This window comes from Sebastes fasciatus, chromosome 18 (assembly GCF_043250625.1).
Source record: "Sebastes fasciatus isolate fSebFas1 chromosome 18, fSebFas1.pri, whole genome shotgun sequence".
Classification (NCBI taxonomy): Eukaryota; Metazoa; Chordata; class Actinopteri; order Perciformes; family Sebastidae; genus Sebastes; species Sebastes fasciatus.
This window is the reverse complement of record NC_133812.1, coordinates 26925267-26948312: the sequence shown is the minus strand read 5'-3', so window position 1 is coordinate 26948312 and position 23046 is coordinate 26925267. Positions and strand designations below refer to the sequence as shown.

Here is a 23046-nt window from a genome sequence, read left to right as displayed (position 1 = left end):
TTACCTCAAGACGCTTTTCATACAGAGCAGGTCTAGACCGTACTCTATAATTTAGAGATCCAACAAGAGATCCCCCATGAGCATGTACTAGGTACGACAGTGGCAAGAAAAAACTTTAAAAGCCCTTTAACGGGTGGAAACCTTGGGAATAAGGCAAACCTTGGGTAGAACCACGCAAACCTTGGGTAGAACCAGGCAAACCTTGGGGAGAACCAGGCAAACCTTGGGCAGAACCAGGCAAACCTTGGGGGCAACCAGGCAAACCTTGGGTAGAACCAGGAAAACCTTGGGGGCAACCAGGCAAACCTTGGGGGCAACCAGGCAAACCTTGGGCAGAATCAGGCAAACCTTGGGCAGAACCAGGCAAACCTTGGGGAGAATCAGGCAAACCTTGGGCAGAACCAGGCAAACCTTGGGGAGAACCAGGCAAACCTTGGGGGCAACCAGGCAAACCTTGGGCAGAACCAGGCAAACCTTGGGGAGAACCAGGCAAACCTTGGGGGCAACCAGGCAAACCTTGGGCAGAACCAGGCAAACCTTGGGGAGAACCAGGCAAACCTTGGGGGCAACCAGGCAAACCTTGGGCAGAACCAGGCAAACCTTGGGCAGAACCAGGCTCTGGTTGGGAGGCCATCTGCTTCAACTGGTTTGGTTGAGAAATTTCAAATTCAGAAATTCAGAAAACGACAGTTTTTCGTTTTTTAGAACAGATCAGCTGTTTTATAACTTCATGAATCCGGTGGCTTTATTATGAAACAACACCTAATAAAAGCACATGATATGTAATATTTATGTTGAAAATGTCAGATATGTGATATAATCTCATCAAGACAAATGTTCCAACCCTCTGGAGTCATGTTTTATTTATAGCAGCATCTCTTTATTTATATGTCATGTCGAGTTCAAACTGCTGATGTGGAGCTTTAGCACCGAATATTAACTGTAGAATATCAACATTTCTTGAAAGACACTGTGAATTATTCATATTTTCAGGGCATAAAATTGTAATTTTATATACAAAAGTCTGCTGTTGGCGCAGAAAAACGTCGGTAGTTACTTGAAACAAGATCAGAAGTTTTAATCAAAGTGTCTCTGGGTGGTGGATCTCCTCGGGGTCTCCCAGCTGAACTCCCCTAATCCCGAGGAGGAGGAGGAGGAGGGTGAAGGACAGCTTCTCTGGCCTAAATCCACCGCCTCCCCCATCACCCCCTTTCACTATAATGGAGAGGGTCCCACAGAGAGATAGTGATGGGGGGAGGAGGTCTGACAGCTTGGTCTCTGTTTGTGTCTTTAGAAAAAAACAGCTGCTCCGCTCTCAGACTGGAGGACGGCTTCACATTCAGTCTGGACATTTAAATAGAAACCAGAACCTGTGAGAATAAACTCGTCCTGATGGTGGCGCTAGAGGTCACAGGGTCATTTAAATAGTAGGGAAAAAAATCAGAAATATCCAGTTAATTTCACAGAAATATGATCCATTCATACCAGCCTGCTATCCCCATTAAAACCCTCATCTGTCCCCAGTTAAACCCTCATCTGTCCCCAGTTAAACCCTCATCTGTCCCCAGTTAAACCCTCATCTGTCCCCAGTTAAACCCTCATCTGTCCCCAGTTAAACCCTCATCTGTCCCCAGTTAAACCCTGGTCTGTCCCCAGTTAAACCCTCATCTGTCCCCAGTTAAACCCTCATCTGTCCCCAGTTAAACCCTCATCTGTCCACAGTTAAACCCTGGTCTGTCCCCAAGTTAAACCCTGGTCTGTCCCCAGTTAAACCCTCATCTGTCCCCAGTTAAACCCTCATCTGTCCCCAGTTAAACCCTCATCTATCCCCAGTTAAACCCTAGTCTGTCCCCCGTTAAACCTGGGTTGGTCCCCAGTTAAACCCTCATCTGTCCCCAGTTAAACCCTGATCTATCCCCAGTTAAAACCGGGTCTGTCCCCAGTTAAACGCTAATCTATCCCCAGTTAAACCCTGGTTGGTCCCCAGTTAAACCCTCATCTATAGCCAGTTAATCCCCAGTTTTTTTTTCTAGATAGGCACTGGTCTGTCCCGGAATAATCTCTAGTTTGTCTCAAGTGAATCCCTGTTCTGTCCTGGTTTAATCCCTGTTCTGTCCTGGTCTAATCCCTGGTTTGTCCTGGTTTAATCCCTGGTCTGTCCAAGGTTTATGCCTGGTTTGTCCCTTATTAATTTTTCAATCAATCTTCCGTTAATCCATATTCTTTTCTGGGATAATCCCTGAAGTTAATTCCTGTTTCATTCTGATTTAATCTCTGGTCAAATGAATCCCTTTTTTGTTAATCTGTTGTCTAACCTGTTTCAGGTTAACTCCTGATCTGTTGCACATTAATCTCTGTATAATCCCTGGTTAATTCCTGTTCTGACTGCCTTAATCCCTTATCGTTCCTTGAGCAATGCCTGGTTTGTCCTGTTTTATTCTTTCTCCTGTTAATCCATAGTTTGCCCTGGGTTAATCCCTGTTATTTTCCAAAGGTAATTCACGCAATATTCCCATGTCAGTATTTCTTTAGTCCCTGGTCTATCTGCTGTTAAACGTGTCCCAAATTCTTCTCAAATTTGTACCGGTTTAATCCCCCGTCATGCTACTTTGTTAATCCCTGGTTTTGACAGAATAACTGCAGGTAAACATCTAATCTGGACAGATCTGTGGACATTACCGTCAAAATCTAGATTAAAGTAATCCTAATCAAAAAGAAAACTTCACCTGAAGATAATCTGAGACACTAAAACACTTCCTTCATCTCTGTTAGTAGATTATTCTTCACTAAAACAGTTACAGTTATATGAAATGGGGAAAATAATCTATACCGTGATACCTTCATGTGTCAGTTTGGTGAGTTTCTTGATTTATTTAAATCCCCCCGCCCCCAACTCCTCATCCTCCTCTTCTTCTTCTCCACTTAAAACTGACATGTCGCCTCCTAATTTGCGTCTTCGAAAATATTCCATCTCGTCAGCGCTCAGCTGCAGGATATTGATTTTATTTCTTCTCTTTGTATGGTGATTGAGGTCGCTGCGTGGCGGCGTTTCCCGGTGCGGTCGGTGGTTAATTACGGCAGAATAAGGCCTCTCTGCAGAAATGGATTCAGACAGCCGAATCCATCAGCGGTTCATCTGGAAACCGGGACGCCGTTTCAGCTTTGACAGCTTCTGTTTGGAGGCTGTCAGAGCCGATCGTTCTGCCCTCAGTCACGCTAAACGACAACGGCCTCTTATTTAAACAGACACCTTCCCGATTATTCAGGTTCTGGAGGCACATTGTTTTCTGAATGTGGTTTTAATATGTCGAGGATTTTAATAGTAGGAAGTAGAAGGGTCTCTTTTAGTAAATGCTCCGATGTTTCAGATGGATGTCAGTTTTATTTGTGTCTGGGATGTGTTTAGCGTAGCTTAGCACAAACACTGGAAGCGGGGGGAAACTGTTAGCCGAGCTTCATCAGAAGAGAAAAGAAATCCACTTTCTGACAACTCCAAGTCTGATTGAATCATTGAATCTTGTTATCTAACAAACTATCTTGTAGTCATCAACAGCCATTACCTTATGTAACGAATTTTAAGCAAACTTTTGAAATGTCGTAAAAGTAAATGAAATGAGAATTAAACCGAACTTACACCAAACAACTTTTTTCAAACAATTTCACTGTCGCAGACATATTTCCAATGTGGGAATGAAATCAGGAGAGTTTGTGACAGCGAGTTTCTTTCCCCCAAAAGGGAGCGCAGCCTCGGAGATGACGCCATGCTGGTCTGGTCTATAGCTTGCAGCCATAAAGACCCTCTATTATATCTTTTGTAAGGGCAAAACAAGCACAGCAGGGGAACAAATCAGAGATATTTGAATTGATTGTTGGTGCAACCAACTACACAGCAACTATAGAGTGCTCCAGGGATGACGTATTTTTGTAGGCCAACCAGGAAGTTAGCATCGCCCTGGTTCCCTCCACTAAAACCCAATGGGATTGTTCCATTGGGTTTTGGATTATTGCAGAAAATAAGCTCTCTGGCAAACACACGTTTATGATAATAACACGTTTTGTTCAGCAAGATAATCTCCACAAATGAACACCACTTTATGAAGAAGTGTGAATCTCCAGAAGTAAAAAGCTAACGTTGGGGGTGCGAGGAGACACAACGAGGCTGTAAAGGAGGACGAGTCGGCGTGATGACGACTAGTCGTCTCATTTAGATGCTTGTTAAGAATCGCCTTTTTTAAGACACATAAAGGCTTCAAAATTCACCAGTGGGGTATGTATTGATGAATTTTATATCGTAGAACAAAACGTTCAAATCTCTTCAGCTCGTGTTAACCACAGACCTTATTTCAGACATCTAACTAAAAACTCATTGACTTCCAGACGAGGGAACAGGAAGTGCTGAAATGTTAACTAATTTCTGTGTTTTAGGACTCATTCCTGTAGCGCTCTATTAGGCATAGCGTTATTACTATTACTGGTTTGTTTAAAGTAGAAGTCTGGAGACATGTTTCAACTTCTTCTGTTTACTCTTTTACCGTCTATGAGGGTCACGGGATTGGTTTCTCCCAAAAGGATGCGTGGTCATGAAATATTCCTACTCTGGGTGACGTATAAAAGAGAGAAAAGGCTGCCAGGTTCTTCCAATGAGAGAGAGGTATTGTTAAAGGGACTGTTTGTAACTTTTTACAGGTATAAATCTACCGGGTCGGGATCCCATGCGCGCTCGCGTGTGTGTCTACGCTGTTCAGACCGCTCCGCTGCCTGCACTAACACAACACGCGCGTTCTCGCTCCACCTCACGTGCATGCGCGCTCACTACACACTACAGAAGAGTTAGTTTAGCTCTGAGAATATCTAGTGAATGTACAGTGGATGTTTGTGCAGAAATAACTGCTGCAGCTCCTCCAGACCAACAGAGGTTTCCCGTGTCTTGTGAAGTGACGGGGCTCCGCAGAGAGAAACGTTATCGTCTCTGACCTGGCGTCGGTGTCTCCCTGCTCACTCCGCCCGCGGTCGGGAGGCGATAACGTTACTCGCAGCGGAGCCCCGCTGCTGAAGCCCGGGAGGCTGAGGCAGGAAAAGCCAACACTAGGATCAGCATTGATTCATGGAGAGACCTTCGTCTGGTCAGCTAACATTACTGCCAAGCAGCTGAAATATAGAGTGATATTGTGGTTTTAGCTGACGTGTGACGTCTCACCTTGTTGAGCGATGCTCGTTTATGTCTATGTAGAGTGAGCAAGCGCGAGGCCGACACTGACTTTGGTTGACTTAACGGCCACAGGTGTCGCTGTTAACAAGCATTTCTGAAAGTTACAAATAGTCCCTTTAACAGAGGACTGGGGCACTGGAGGACAGTCTACAGTAATGTATAATATACACTATAAAGCTCCTGATGGTGCCGTCACTCTGATCTTTAAGGTTTTACCAGCAAGCGAAGCAGCTTTCTCCTCGTTATCTTACAGGTTCGTCCGTAAAGAACTGCTCGCCGGATGGTCAGACAGCATCTGAAAGACAGATATGTGTTGTAGATGACAGACAGACAGACAGACAGAAAGACAGACAGAAAGACAGACAGACAGACAGACAGAGAGGCTTCAAAGCTCTGGATAAAGGTCCGGGCTCAGCGGGGGGGGCGAGGATGTCGGTGGAGAAGGGGGTGACTCCCCCGCTGTGGAGCGAGGAGGCAAAGTGGCGACTCTCCCAGCATGCCTTTGAAAGGGGTCACATGACCCTTTTGATGGTGATGCATCAGAGGAGGAGTGACGTCTGTGAAGTCTGGATCAGCAAGTTTACATCCAGATTTACCGAGTGAATATTAGTAAAATATCTATAAACAGCTGCTCGGTGTTAACATTATTACATTAAAGCACCACAGAAGAAGAAGAAGAAGAAGAAGAAGAAGAAGAAGAAGAAGAAGAAGAAGAAGAAGCTCGTGGTTATGTGGAGATGATGGAAATATTAGATTAGTGTCATGTATTAATGTGAGGAAGCTCCACACATATCTCATGAGTTCAGCTCAGTTTCCTCCGTCCTCCACCTGCTGCACACCTGCACCTCATTACCTCGTTATCCCCCAGAGTCCATAGACCTGCTCCTGCACCGCCTCTAAAACCACCTCCTCTAAAACCAGCACGTCTAAAACCACCACCTCTAAAACCAGCACAGATGGTTGGTCCCACAATGGGTCCTGATCTCAGAGGACGTTTTCTGGATCTGAAACACCAACATGGACCTGAACCTGATCCTGATCCTGATCCTGAACCTGATCCTGATGCTGATCCTGATCCTGATCCTGATCCTGATCCTGATCCTGATCCTGATCCTGATCCTGGGTCTGATATATTTACCGAAATGTTGATTAAATGTTTATCTGACACATTAAAGGTTACTAACCTGCTGCCACAAATAAGAGCTTGATGTTGTCCAGTCAGATGTGTGGAAGGACTGCTCTATGTCTGAAAGTTCTCTTTACTAATAGATGTTATTTAGTTTAGTTTTCACATATTTTACTGATATTTTTGGGATATTTTTTAGACAATTTTCACATATTTTTCGGACATTTTTCATTTCATTTTTTAATTTTTCAGATATTTTTTACTATTTTTTTCCACATATTTTACTAACAGTTTTCATAATTTTTTTCGGATTTTTCATGAATACTTGTCATACATTTTTCAGATATTTTTCGCTAATAATCTTTGTACATTTATTGGATATTTTTCACATAATTCTGAATGGTTTTTTTCATGCTTTTAGCTTTTAGGAAGCTCTTTACTCATAGATGTTTAGTTTTCACATATTTTACTTATATTTTGGGGATTTTTTCACATAATTTTCGGATATTTTTTGCAATTCTTTCACATATTTCGTAAATTTTTTAGATATTTTTCACAGATAATTTTTGTAAATCTTTTGGATATTTTTCACGTATTTCTGAATGTTTTGTTTTCATGCTTTTAGCTCGTAGAAAGTCCTCTTTACAAAAATATGTTTTTTTGTTTAGTTTGCATATTGTCCAGGTATTTCACTGAATTACATTTTTTTCACATATTTTACTAATAACTTTGGTTATTTTTCACACATGTCTGAATGGTCTTTGATGCTTTCAGCTTGTAGAAAGTCCTCGTTACTGATAGATGTTATTTAGTTTAGAACATGGAGAACAAAACGCTGGAAGTTTGAATCATTTCATTCAAAACTGTTTCACATGTAAATAAAAGATTTGTTGTGTGAATTGTTCTGTTTTTATCTGTTAGAATAGTTATTATTGAAGGAAAGAACATCAGTATAACATCTGTATGTATCATAAATATACAAATATACATATATGGCATCATGTCAGGTATCTGCTGTTGAATTTCAATGATCATCCATAATGCATGACGGGGCCGGTTGCCGTGGCAACACAAATTCAAGGTTACCACACCCCAACCCCCCCCTCGTCTCCTTCCAGATGCATAATTGGTCGTCGCGGTAACCAGGACCACTCTGAATTCTCCTCATGGAGGAGGAGACATCCATCAGAGCTCCACTAATGAGCCCAGTGCTCCCAGTATCATACTGGGAGCACTGGGATGAATGCAGATGAAACAACTGTTTTAATTAGCTTTTTTTAAATTTATTTACCTTTGTGTTGAATTTTTTATTTATTTACTCTTCTGTTCAATTTCCACTATTATTTATTTATATTTATGAATTTCTAAATTGATTTATTTATTTTTGCATTTATTTTTATTTATGTATTTTTGCATTTATTTATTTTATATTTATTTTTAAATATAAGTATTTATGTATGTGTTTAAGTATTTATTTATTTATGCACAATTTTCTCTCAGCATTTCACCCCTTATTTATTTCCCCAAACTTGTATTCATTTATTTTAGTTCCGTCCTCCACGTTTACCGGGCTCTAAATGAAAGACTCCAGATGCATCGTGGGAAATGTAGTGTTTCTGGCGTAAGGATATCTTCACCTCTTCTGTTTTTAATGTCACAACAACACCTCCAGTGTGGACGAGGTGAAGGTCAGTGAGTCTGATCAGCTGATCAGGAGTATTGATCAGCAGGCTCACTGACCCTCCGGCTGATTGATCAGTCAGAAACATCCTGATGTGTTCCTGTTATTCTGTCCACCCCCCCTCGGTCTGTCTCAGGTGATGTGTTTGAACCTCGTGTCCTGACCTGCCCTCTCTCTCTCTCTGACCTCAGGCTGCTGGGGGTCAGAGGTCAGAGGTCAGAGCCTCATTAGTTCTTCAGTAAACAGACCTGAGGACAGTCGAAGGTGAAGCTCCTCCAGGTGTTTCACAACAGGAAGTCACACCTGGATTCACCGTTACCTCCATCTGTCGTCATAACAGATCAGATCAGGAACCTGGAGGAGACGGCTCAACTACGCAGAAGAGGAGAAGTACTAGTAGTACTACAGTGGAGAAATACTCTGTTACAAGTAAAACTTCAGTAAAAGTATAAAGGTGTCAGCGTCAAAATAAACTGAAAGTACTGAAAGGACTTCAGGATTCTGTTTGAACTGAACTGCAAACTGTTTGTTTACTTTTTGTTGAGCTGTGAACTCGATAAACTCAACACAGAGATCAATAAATACACATGTTGTGTAATTATACAGCTTACTGTGTCATTAAACATCTGGGTGGTTTTGTATGTGTTTCCAGATATAAATATATTATTAATGATTATATTATTGTTCAACTCTACCTCACTCTGTTCTGTCCACCACAATAACTATTTATTTATTTACTTATTTATTTACTTATTTATTTATATATTTATATATGTTTTTACTAATTTATGTATTTATTAATTTATCCTTTTAATTAATAATTTATTAATTAACTATTTTATCTATTTAAATATTTATTTATTTATTCATTTATCTATCTATCTATCTATCTATCTATCTATCTATCTATCTATCTATCTGTCTGTCTATCTATCTATCTATCTATCTATCTATCTATCTATCTATCTATCTATCTATCTATGTCTTTATTTAGCTATATATTTATTTATCTATCTATCTATTTATCTATCTATCCATCTATTTATTTATCTATTTATTTATTTATCTATATATTTATTTATCTATCTATTTATCTATCTATCCATCTATTTATTTATCTATTTATTTATTTATCTATATATTTATTTATCTATCTATTTATCTATCTATCCATCTATTTATTTATCTATATATTTATTTATCTATATATTCATTTTCATTCCTTATATTTTAAAACGCAGCAGAGTGACGTCATCACGAGTCACGACTGAACTTTATACTGACTCATATATTCAGTTCACTTCTAAAGGGCTTTACTGACATGGGAAACGTACGTTTACATCACCAAAGAAAGGGTGAAATAAAAACAAAAACTGTGCATACAATAAGTAAAAATGTCGACATTGCAGTTAAAATATATAAATACAAACTGTGTAAACATTTAAAGGTGCAGTGCGCTGTATGTGAATAATGGTCAGTACAGGAATTAAACACACACACACACACACACACACACACTCACACACACACACACACGCACACACAGACACACACACAGACACACACACTCACACACACACAGTGTTTCAGCCAATCAGCTGTGAGTCTTTTCATATGCGAGCTGCAGCTGATAACATCTGAGCTGCTTCCCTGCTGCTCTGCACATGAATGCATCTCACACACACACACACACACACACACACACGCACACACACACACACACAGGGATTATCACACCTTGTTGTAAAACTCTGCAGAACAAAAACAAATCCACCTTAAAGGGTCAGCTGTGTCTCCATGGAGACAGTTTGGGGGTTTTCTGTCTTTTAACAACTTCAAATGTTTCAATTTATTCTTCGACTGGATATCTCAACATGACTTTATTCCGATGTAAATACTGAATATGACATCAGTAAGTAAACTAAGCAGTGTTTGTGTCTTTATCACCAGTTTCATTTCCTTCCTTCAGTCGACAGGAACTCTTTCTAGAAGAGGAAACACAACGAGTCCATTTTGGGAACTTTATGATGACAACTTGTTTTTATTTGGTCCGAGACTTTTGTTAAAGACAATGAAGAAAAAACAGAGAGTGCGTCACTGGGTCAGGAAACTCTGTGTCGGTAATGTTGAAGTAAAAAAACAGGTGCTCTTCAAGGATGGGGCAAGTAGTCAAATAAGAATAAAAACAGTGACTCTCCAGCTTAGTTTGAAGGGAAGTCCTTGGGATAAGATCTGAGGCACTCTGACTGTGAATTAAAAATCAGTTATTAAGATATGAATAACACCAACATGTTTCCACTCAACAAGTCTTCATCAAGGTGTTTAAAATGGACAAATCAAACTACATAATAGCATTTATATTAGTGAACCTAACTCACATAAACTGGTTAAAAAAAAGCCTTTAGACTGAAGGAGAGTTTGTTGCCTGCAGCTTTGTCTCATGTTTCCTGACAGATGTTCAGCTTCAGGTCGAACTAACACAAAGAATCCTCATCAGGTTCAAATCCTCCTTTTCTCTGTTTTCTTCTCCATTAACCTTCAGTGTAGCAGCAGCGTTAACACACTACAATATAATATATATATATATATATATATACAATATATATATATATACAATGATTAAACAATCAGCCCAGTCGCACAGCAGCTCATGAAATAGTTACGAAATTGAATGTATTGATTTGTGTACATAGACACTAATTTCAATTATTTTTTCGTAATTGGCCAACACGAAATCGTATGTAATCCACGTAATCGTGAAGCAGAAAGTATAAAGAGTGGCAAACGCCATGTACGGAGGAGGTCGGGGTGGATTGGTGGGTCAAAAAACACCAGACTTTCACCAGGAGACCACTGTTCACGTCCCGTGTGAAACCAGAAGTCAACGTTGATTTATTTGTCACGTAATTTCCGTACTTAAATACCGCCACTTCTGGACTTATTTTAACCCTAATCGCGATCTTTTCCTAAAGCAAACTAAGTAGTTTTAGTCACATAACTTACGTACTTCAGTTATGACACTTCCGAAATTATTTTAACCCAAACCGCAATCTTTTCCTAAAACTAACTAAGTTGTTTTTGTCACGTAACTTCCGTACATAAGTTACGCCACTTCTGGAGTTATTTTAACCCAAACCGCGATCTTTACTTAAAGCTAACATCATAGTTTTGTCACGTAACATACACAATTAAGTTATGTCACTTCAGGAGTTATTTTAACGCCAAACCATGATCTTTTCCTAAACCTAACTAAGTAGTTTTTGACACGTAACTTCCGTACTTAAGTTACGCCACTTCCGAAGTTATTTTAACCCAAACCGCGATCTTTACTTAAACCTAACTACGTAGTTTTGTTGCCTAACCCTAACCAAGTCAATCTATTCCTGAACCTAACTGAGTAGTTTTATTTTGAAAAAACTGGAGCGGAAATTGCTAAAAAAAAAATACGTTGTTGAAAGTCGCACGGAGCGAAAGGGACATTCCTGTCTATGTACACGAATCAAATAGATTACATTTTGTGACTATTTCACGAACTGCTGTGAGACTGTGATGAAACATCAGTAAGTCCAGCTGTAACTCTACTTTCAGATAGAATTCAGATCCTTTACTGCAGTAAAAATACTAAGAATACTAAATGAGTAAATGATTTTCTTTATAATGGATTAGTCTGCTGGCTGTTGTCTCAGTTTGGTTTATAAAAATAGTGAAAACAAATGTTTTTTCAAATGTAAAAGTCTGCTGACTTCCTGTTTCCAGTGTTTTACTGCCTTCATGTGATGGATGTGTCTCTTATCTGATCTCAGGTCAGTGAGTCAGGATGTTAATGAGAGGAGGAGGAGCTGCTTCATGAATGAGAAAAGATCTCACAGGTCGGATTTACACGTGAGAGAAAGATCTGACTGAACTCCGGTTTACTGACTCTGAGGCTACAACCACACTGATACGCTTTAAAACTCTTAACGTCTGCTATGTGTACGCCTGGCGTCCACACTACTCGGGCGTTTTCGAGTTCATAAAACGGAGACGTTTGAAAACGCTGCTGACGCGTTTTAGTTTTAAAACTTCAGGGTTGCGTTTTAGTCTGGACGGACAGAAACGTAGAAAACGATGACGCAGACGCCCACACTCGCTTCCTGATTGGGTCTTACAAAGCTTCAGTCATGACGTGAAGAAAACAAATGACATCAGCATCGACCACAAGCGGTTCATTTCAACATGGAGAACGAGTTACAAGCATTGCTGACGTTGTTGTTGATGCTAGCAGCTGCCGTGCAATTAAATTCTGCCTTTTATAATGCTGCTATCATAAACATATATACATAGACGCTGCATTGGACTCTTCGTCGCGTCAACATGATATGTCAACGTGGGCGCCATATATATCGCTGAATCAGTTTTTTCAGCCTAAAAACTGATTCATTATACCTCAAAAGTGTATTTAAGTACAGTACTTAGAGTAAATGTACTTGATTGATTAACAGAGAGTTGTTCTGTTGATGCTTCTGTTGCAGTAAAAGGAGATTTTTACATGTGAAAACAAACTGCAGTTGCTGTTAATGTGGCTATTGATCAGTGTGTGTGTGTGTGTGTGTGTGTGTGTGTGGGTGTGGTAGCATCCATTCACATAGATGAGCTGAGCCGTTCCTCAGGAATGTGGCTGTTGTTCTGTGAGCCGTCAAGGGTTAAAGGTCGAGCTGCTGCTGCTGCAGAGGTGACAGCTGATAGTAAATATTTTTTATTAATAATCAATTATATTATATCTACATTTATATAAGATCATCTCCTGGTTGAAGGAGAAAAGTGAGTAAATATTTATTTATGTAGATATTTTCAAAATAAAACCTACTAAGGGTTTCACAATAAAGGCATTTACAGGCAGGATGGTAACCAGTACAAGAGCAACAAAATAAAAGTCAAACTGACATAAAATAAAACGAAAAAGTTAAGAAAGACGAGGGAATATAAGTGAGTCTGACAGACAACTACAGCGGAGAGTCATCTGCATAGAGGGGAACAGACTTATTATTTATTTCTGTATCTATTTATTTTTCCTTTATTTTAAATTAATTTTTAAATGTGTTTATTTATTATTAAATTGTATTTATTTATTTATTTGTTTGTTTATTTATTTATTCATTCATTCATTCATTCATTTATTTCTGCATGATTTAACGTCTGAGGCCCTCTGATTGTGAATTCAAAATCCTTTATTAAGACATGGACAACACCAACACGTTTCCACTCAACAAGTCTTCATCAGGGTGTTTAAAATGGACAAATCAAAAAACATGTTGGCATTTATATTAGTCAACCTAAATCACACATAAACTGGTTAAAAAACAATAAAAGGTGGATCACAATTTGAGGAAAGAACTGTGAAAGAACCGAACAGTGTAAAAAGACATATAATGTGGTAGTATAAGTCAAACTACTCACAAATGAATAGATTTATTATAATATCAAATAAAAAGACCAAATAGTAGAATATAGATCGAAAATACAATGGAGTAACTCCTAAGTAACGTTTGTTCAATGGTTGACGCATGAAAACGAACACACAGATAAATACCTCTAATCTGCAACAATCTCCATTTTACCAAGAAAATTTTAGATATTGTTAAAATCTAAAAACTTGTATTTCATAAAATTATAGAAAATAATCTGAATCAAGTCTCATTAGTCTTGATTTTGGAGAGAATATATCTGCCTTCATCTGTCTTATACTCCCCTTTGTAGAGAATTCTTAAAACAAGATATTTAAGACTTTATAATCAACAACAATGACTAAAAGCTGAACTAGTTATTTATTATATTATTTTCGGCACTTTTAATAGCCTCTTTATTTTTTCATTTATTTATTTATTTATTTATTTATTATTTATTTATTTATTTATTTATTTATTTATTTATTTATTTATTTATTTATTTTATTTATTTATTTTATTTATTAATCAATCTGGCAGGTTCTGTCCTCCATAACTTTTAGTTTACATTTTTTGACTTTGAGGAAAATATGGAGGCAATTTACTCTGGATTAGAAAACGTATTCTATCAGTTACCTGATGGTTTGTGTCGAGGTTTGTTCTGCAGCCTGTTATTCAGTCAATCACATGCAGCGTTAATCCCCCATCACCATCACCATCATCACCACCATCACCACCATTCACCACCATCACCACCCATCACCACCACCCAAACCCATTCCCCCTGTTAACATGTGTAAGGAGACGGGGCTGGTTGGGGGGGTGGATGTATTTACATCTGCGAAGAGCTTCTTGTCAACACCTAAATCCTCCTCAAACACAGCGGCAGCATTTTAATGAGCTTCTACTACAACAGTCTGTCAGAGCTCCTGGTTCATGTTTAATGTCTGTTAGTTTGTGCTAAAATATAATTTAATGACTTAACATTAAGAAAACATGCCAAAGATTTTCTTCCAAAAGGTTTAAACATGTTAATTATACTGTTTGAGAAAATAATCCTATTTCAGGTCCACTCACTATGCAACACAAACAGCTCATATGGAGGAGGAGGTGGTGCTGGTGTTGGAGGAGATAACAGACGTAACATCCTCCTCCAGCCGACTGCAGATAAACACAGATAGAGGATCTGGATTTAATTTAATAACAAAGCAGGAAGAAGAAATAAATAAATGACTTTTTCATGGACAAATCCGAAGTAAGTGTCGATATGTATTGCGATTTTTAAGTATTGCGATTCGATATTAAGATTTATTGGGATTTTTGTTAACTTTTTTAACACTAGACCATTGGGAAGGGTTGAATCATACATTTCTAGGGATTTTACTTTGGAAAAATATCTAAATGAATCCAGTAAAAATGTTTGATTTTCAGCATGTAAGTAGTCAGAGATGTCCTGAAGTCAAATATATCAGTCATTGTCAGGAATTATTTATTAACCAGTAACCAAAAAAATCAAAGAATAAAGACATTTCCCTCACAGATTACTGGTATTTTCTTTTTAATTTAAAAGGGACATGTAATGTTTTATACTTCTGGTGAACATAATCCAAACAATCTTATTTCCATAGATGTATTTTGTATATACAGTTCCCTTTGTTAACACCTTATTTTGAAAACCGGACGTAGTCCCACGTGTCTACTTCCTCTAACTTCTCCAAGGTGGTCTCTAGCTCTCCCTTCAGCTCCGTTCTCTTTATACATCCATGGTCAGCTCCATCGGGGCTGTTTCAATGCAGAGAACATAAATGTCAGTATATGAGTGATCTACAGTCGTAGCGTCGGCCCATTTGACCACGGAGACGAGAGCGACGGCCGAGTCAACCGCCACACTACCGCGATACGATAACGTTTCCTGTCCGTGACAGAGTTAGCATGCAGCTTTAGTCGTGATGTCTAGCTCTGCTTTTCCTGTCAATGTGTGAAACCCAAAGTGTTTCCATCCTTTACTGGATGTGTAGTGTTTACCACGCTGGATTTAACATGTGAGGGTGCAGGTCGTATCCACGCTGACCCTCCAACGTTTTCTACTTCCTCGTTTCGTCTCTCTGAGGTTTGTTTTGGTTGGCGGATACGGAATGGATATGATGTCACGTTACAAAGCAGTAACTTCCTTCTACCTCCACAGAGACTCAAATGAAGCAAATATATCGATTCTGGCATTAAAAAAATCTATTTCAAAATTGTTTTTAAAAAATCACGATACGTAGGTGTTGGTGGAGGCGTGTTGTCTCAGGTGATCCAGGAGTTTATGTGACCACACAGATGGTTCCTGATACCCTGAGAGGATTTAACAACAGTGAGAAGAGGCTGAATGGAGGCAGTGATTGCAGCTTTAACGGCTCCTTCACATCACAATGGCAATGGCTCCTCATTCATTTCAATGAGGCCGTTGCCTCCGGGCGGAGAAGTCATCCAGCAGCAACGTTGATTGTGTCTTTATACTGTCTCTGAGGTGTGTTGGTCGATCAGACATGTCCAATAATGTCCACATGTTGTCCCCAACTAGTCCTCCAAATTAAACCGCAGAATCTGTAGTTTTAAAGTTTCCTCCAGAACCAAACATAGATCTGGTTCAGACACAAGAAGGACTTGTTTAAAGTGAAAGAAATAAAACTTTGCGTCTCTCCAACACCGTCACACTATTTCGTTGTTTGCACACACAGATAAAAGTCATATATCCTTCAGCTGAGTCAGCTGGACGTCATTTTGGGAATTAAATGAAACATTTGAAGGACTGAAGAGGTCTGAAGTTGGAAAAGAAGTTGTAATAAATAAACATCATTAGGTGAAGGCCTGGTGGCCGAGAGCTTAAACTGTGATGTTCTATGTTGTTCTGCGTCTTTCACCTAATTCCCTTAAAAATGAACATAATTTAGTGTAACCCTGGTTAAAAACCACTGAACTAGAGATGCATAAGAAAGTGATTGAAGTTGTTGTAGTAAAGATGTAAAGGAAGATAAACATGTCATGTCTTCCTGCTTAGTATTTCTTTTTCTGTCATAAGGTGAGTTCATTAACCACCTGTGACGCGTGTGTCCTCCAACTTATGTGTTCACCTTTACTATGAAGGAACCTGCCAAAATAAAAAATAAATAAATATTTTATTAAATGCAGCAAAAATAATAATAAAAATAAATGTAGTCATTAATTAATTGATAAAATGTGACATAAATCGATATTTATGTTGTTTATTTATTTATCTTTGTATTAATGCCCTTAATTATTTATTTACTCATCTGTTTAATTTTCCATTTTATTTATATATTTATTTATATTAATTTTTAAATGTATTTATTTATGTATTTATTTTATATTTATTTCCAAATGTGTGTATTTATTTATGTATTTGTGTATTTATTTATCTTTTATTTATTTTATAATTGTTTTTTAAATGTGTGCATTTATTTATGCATTTATTTTTGTATTTCTTTGCATTTTTCATTTATTCTTTGTTTAATTTTCCCTTTTATTTATTTGTGTAATTATTTTTTTATTAACGTTGAAATTTATTAATTCATTTTTGCATTTATTTATTTATTTTATATTTATTTTTTAAATGTGTGTATTTATTTATATTGTCTTGTAAAGGTGTGAATTAATCTGTTTCCATCTCTCTGTGTCGCCCTCTGTTGGTCGACAGTTGCAGGAGGGTTTTGGAAGAAACCTAGTTGATCACCTGGACCTGGACCTGGACCTGGACCTGGACCTGGACCTGGAAACAGACACTAGATGTTTATTCAGACGCCAGCCGACTAGAAGAGGAGAAAACATCTTTAACATCAGAGATACAGAGTAACTGAAACGTTCCCAAAAACCCCTGAAAGGTCCTTGAAGACTCCTGGAAGCTGCTCAAGGACCTCTAGCGTTCTCTGAAGAACACCTGGAACCTCCTCCTCCTCCTCCAGGAAACCCTCCTCAGGGATTCCTGGAACCTCTTAAAGGACACTCAACAGGCCCCTTGAGGACTTTTAGAACTCAAGGATCCTTGAAAGACCTAAAAAAAAACACGTTGGAGTCGGCTCACAGCTCCCTGGAACTCTCTGGACCACATTTTGAATATCAACAATATTTCCATCTAATCGTTCACAGGATGAATTAACATAAAAACTGTCTGACACACTGAAAAGACACTGAGGGAGTGTGAAACTTTGAGCTTTAACGTGTTTACTTTGATCCAGAGGCTTTGTAGGTATCGATCCTGTGATTTAATACCACTAAACACCAATAAAAAAACCGATAAATATTGATTACTTTCACTGTAATGATTTATCAATCGAAATTGAAATGCAGTTAAAGGTAGGGATTTGTTGGTCGCGAACGAGCCGGTTCAAAGAGCTGGCTCTTTTAAGCGAACGATAAAAGCCGGCTCCCGTCCGAGAGCCGTTTTTTTCTTTTCCTTTTTCTTTAATTAATTCAAGGCAGAATGATAGGATGATCCTCTCCGCGTCACGAGCACTCCATGCACTGACTGTAACTGAATGTTGTGTTAATGACGTCTGTGAGACCAATCAGGTGATGAGGAGGGGTGGGGGTGCACTGACGGTCTACAGGTACAGAGCAGGAGGAAGAGGAGGAGATAAAGAGAGAGGAGTGCGGTACGCGAATAGCAGACAAGATGGGTGACAGTCGGAAACAAAGCAGCATGTAAAATTATGATATTCTGGAAATTATAAGATTTGGTATAATTATATTGAATAAGTTAAAGGGATTGTTTGTAAGTTCTTACAAGTATAAATCACCCGGGTCGGTTTCCCATGCGCAAGATTATTATAAATTGATATTTCTGTTTTAATTGCTTGTTTATTTATTTATCTTTGTATTTATGCCCTTATTTATTTATTTACTCTTCTGTTTAATTTTCCTTTTTTATTTATGTATTTATTTATATACATTTTTAAATGTATTTATTTATTTATGCATTTATTTTTTTATTAATTTAATATTTATTTTCAAATGAGTGTATTTATTTATGTATTTGTGTATATATTTATTCAAACATTTGTTATTTATTTATTTCATAATTATTTTTTAAATGTGTGTATGTATTTATATATGCATTTTTTTTTTGTATTTTTTGCATTTTTAATTTATGCTGTACAATTGTAGGAGAGCTGTGATTGGATGAGGGGCGCTGCGGAATCAAAACAGCTAAAGCTAAATTTGGCTGAATTATAAAAGGCAGAAGTGGTAAAACGAAGAGCCGTTTGGGAGCCGAAAGAGCCGACTCTTCTCTTCTTGGTGAGCTGTGCCAAAAGATCCGGCTCACTAAAAAGAGACGGAATTCCCATCACTAAAGTTAACGGCCGGAAGCTGTGGGCGGGCACGCAGTGCGAGGGAGGAGAGCTGTGATTGGCTGAGAGCTGGTTGAGGGCGGTAACGTCTCGCGCATTATCAGCCGGTTAATAAGACGCCGGTTTGGCGGTTTGAACAGAGAGATGCTGCCGGTGGTGAGAAGAGCAACGGCTGGAAAAACACACCGAAACGGCCAATAAAACACCACGAAACGGTCAATAAAGACGGTGGAAGTGACTGGAGACGGCCGTGGGGTTGTTTTGAGTCCGTTGCCCGTTTTGTGAGAGTTATTTCGGACCATGGTTCAACATGGCGGAGCGCGGAGTATCAGCGGATCTGATCCGGAGGAGAGAGCGCTGCCGGCGGCCTCAACCTCCTCCTCCTCGGCCTCCTCCTCCTCCGTGAAGCCGGACTGGTGTAAAACCGCCTCGGGTCACATTAAAAGACCCATGAACGCTTTCATGGTGTGGTCCAAGATCGAGAGGAGAAAGATCATGGAGCAGTCGCCGGACATGCACAACGCGGAGATCTCCAAGCGGCTCGGGAAGCGCTGGAAGATGCTGAAGGACGCGGAGAAGATCCCGTTCATCCGGGAGGCGGAGCGGCTGCGGCTGAAGCACATGGCCGACTACCCGGACTACAAGTACCGGCCCAAGAAGAAGCCGAAGACGGACGGCTGTGCGTTCAGTGCAGCGGGAGGGAAGCCGGCAGCTCAGTCTCCGGAGAAGGAGAAGAGACCCGTTAGTAGTAATAATAATAAAAACAACCACCAGGCAGCTGCAGCCAAGAAGTTCTCCTCCAAGTTGAAGCCCAGCAAGCCGGTAGTCGTCCCGGTCCGAACCAGCAGCCTCCCAGACCCCCGGTACCGGTACGTACCACCTTTTAATTAATTGATAAAATGTGACATAAATTGATATTTCTGTTTTAATTTGCTCGTTTATTTATTTACTCTTCTGTTTAATTTTCCATTTTATTTATGTATTTATTTATATAATATTTTCAATGTATTTATTTATTAATGCATAATTTTTACTTATTTTATTTTTATTTCCAAATGTGTCAATATTTATTTATACATTTATTTTTTATTTATTTTTAAATGTGTACATTTATTTTTTTGCATTTTTCATTTATTCTTTGTTTGATTTCCCTTTTTATTCATTTTTGCATTTATTTATTTATTTGCTCCTGTTTAATTTTCCATTTTATTTATTTATATTCATTTTTAAATGTATTTATTAATGCATTTATTAATTTATTTATTTTATATTTATTTTCAAATGTGTGTATTTATTTGTGTATTTATTTTCTACATTTATTTTGTATTTATTTTTTAATTATTCTTAAATGTGTGCATTTATTTATGCATTTTTTTGTATTTGTCATTTGTCATTTATTCTGTTTAATTTTCCCTTTTATTTATTTGTCTATTTATTTTTTTATTAATATTTGCATTTATTTATTTATTTTTTCAGCCTCCCGGACCCCCGGTACCGGTACGTGTATACCACCTTTAAAGCCAACAAGCCCATTAAACGGGAGTTTACCGACGACGAGGAGGAGGATGATGATGATGATGACGACTCCGAGGAGGAGGAGCGGGAGATTAAGACGGAGGAGGAGGACGATCCGTCCCGGTACAGCCTCGCCAAGATGCCAGGCAGTGGGAGCCTGAGCTCCGCCAAGGCCTCCGCCACCGCCACCGAACCGGAGGGAACCAGCGTGTATGAGTCGTCCGGTCGGCTCTTCTACAGCTTCAAGAACATCACCCGGCAGGGCACCAGCACCCCGGCCTCCCTCTCCCCGGCGTCCTCGTCCCGGTCCGGCTCCTCCTCCTCCTGCTGCGGGGAGGACCTGGACGACCTCCCCGCGGAGGGCGCCGACTTCACCCTGAGCCTCTTGGCCGGCTTCCACGCCTCCTCAGAGCCCTGGAACCTGTCGTCCAGCTCAGCCCCGGGGAACCTGAGCCTGTCCCTGGTGGATAAAGACCTGGACTCGTGCAGCAGCAGCGAGGGCAGCCTCGGGTCCCACTTCGACTTCCCGGATTATTGCACCCCGGAGCTCAGCGAGATGATCGCCGGGAACTGGCTGGAGGCCAACTGCTCGGACCTGGTGTTCACATATTGATCCCACTGAAGGGGGTCATCGATACCAGGCCGGGTGGAGGGAATGATCCATCCGTCTCATCTGCCCCGGAGCCGGTTCTGGAGCTCCAGAGCCAGTCAGGGACCGGGCTGATGGGGCTGCTGCCCGGGTTCAGTGTGCGTGGAGCGGATGTTTTTGAGGTGGACCCCCGGCCTGGACACACACTGTGGTACTTCTGCAAAAAAAAAATGAATGAAATCACCTCAACAGGGTTTTATGGATTTAGTTTTCTGTTGCTCGGGTCTGAAACCCGAACTATGCATTCCCCCCCAATGACTCTAATGACTTTAATTAACACTAATATCAGGATCTTTATTTTAGTCCCTCCAGCACCAGGACTAGACCTTCAGGACTCTTTTATGTGACATGTTATCCTCCTTTTTATTTACTATTTCCAGCTCCTCCAGCTGTGAGGAAACCACTGGATGGCAGGAAAGATGTTTTTGATATTTACATAACCAAACATACCTCATCTTTTTTTAAAATATCAAGAAGTAAAAACTATTTTCAGGCATATTTTTGTACAGTCAAAGGGAATGTCAAAATGTTTCTTCAGGCACTTCTTCCACTTTTCATTCAGACTGATGGATATTATTATTATTATTTGTAACTGAGCATGTGAGGGTTCAAATCCCAGCCGGCCAGCCTGCCTTGCTTTAAATGCCTTGCTGTTGTTTTAAATGAGGACGAGGAGCGGTACCAGATCCAGGATTATTGTATATGTTGTGTAAAATAGTTAAAAGTTTAGGAGTTTATGTATATTGGTGTGAATGAGTCCCTGATGATAGCAGGAGAGAAACTGGATTCTCTGTTACAATTTTTTTATATCGTTAATGGCACATATTTGTTTTTTGCTCATTATTTTTGTGCAATATAAAAGAAAAGAGGAAAAAAAATAAAGAGTTGTTTTGTAGCAGAAGGAGAAACTGCGTTAACTTGTCCTTCATGATGAAGTCTGTATGTGGACGACTGAATAAATCAGCTGGAACTGAGTCAGGTTATGTTTGATTATTGATCTCTGATTGGCTCTTTTAAAGGGCCAGACTGCTTTTAGCTCCACAAATCAAACATTTACATTTTCACTGATCATCCTACAGCATTACATTTTTATTGTAGTTGACAAAAGATGTTAAATTTCTTTTTTTTTCGTCCATGTTGAGTAAAAAAAGTTGAGATTCAAGGTTCAATTTCATGAATTGTCAAGGGCCTTTAAGTTCTCAAAGTATCCTTAAAACCGTTTTAATTTAATTTACTACTTTGTCTATTTACGTCTGTAGAGTTCTCCTAAATTCACCAAAAGTTATCATTAGATAATGCCTCATTTGCATATTAAAACATAACATGCCAGAAAACTTGTAATACTAAAAATACTTGTCAGTAATTCAGTGGTGGTGTTTTATGGTGATGTCTATTATTATTTTACCCTATTCACCTGTAGCGTCTCTGAGAGGTTCCAGATGTTTAATACATTAATGAGGTGCTGATTTGTATTTGAGATAAATGAAGCCTCAAAGATCAGAATTTCAATTTCTACTTCAATACAAGCCGATCAGGGGTCGTTGAATTTCTTTGGCCGTCCTTGAAAGTCATTGAAAAGCCTTTGAATTCCAAGATAGCGTTGGGAATCTGCAAGAATCAAACCACAACGATTAACAGTGGTCATATGGAGTAAATAGACCTCTTTTCTGTTAGTAACCATGAAGACCTATTTTGTGGGTGAAGCGTTAAAGGGACTATTTGTAACTTTCAGAAATGTCTTGTTAACAGCGACACCTGTGGCCGTTAAGTCAACGAAAGTCAGCGTCGGGCTCGCGCTTGCTCGCTCTACATAGACATGAACGAGCATCGCTCAAAACAGTGAGGAGACACACGTCAGCTAAAACCACAATATCACTCTATATTTCAGCTGCTTGGCAGTAATGTTAGCTGACCAGACCAAGGTCTCTCCATGAATCACTGCTGATCCTAGTGTTGGTTTTTCCTGCCTCAGCCTCCCGACCGCGGCCGGAGGGAACAGGGAGACACCGGCACCCGGTCGGAGACGATAACGTTTCTCTCTGCGGAGCTGCGTCACTTCACAAAACACGGGAAACCTCTGTTGGTCTGGAGG

The 23046-nt window shown here is 39.4% G+C and overlaps 1 protein-coding gene across 1 annotated transcript; it reads left to right on the top strand.

Annotated features, from left to right (window-relative positions):
• Window positions 1-18864: 18864 nt before the first annotated feature.
• On the top strand, window positions 18865-21928 carry sox11b (SRY-box transcription factor 11b). Its single transcript, XM_074616366.1, has 2 exons — window positions 18865-19659; window positions 20267-21928. Exons 1-2 carry the CDS (start codon window positions 19091-19093, stop codon window positions 20916-20918), a joined length of 1221 nt encoding a protein of 406 aa, XP_074472467.1. The 5' UTR covers window positions 18865-19090; the 3' UTR covers window positions 20919-21928.
• Window positions 21929-23046: the final 1118 nt, after the last annotated feature.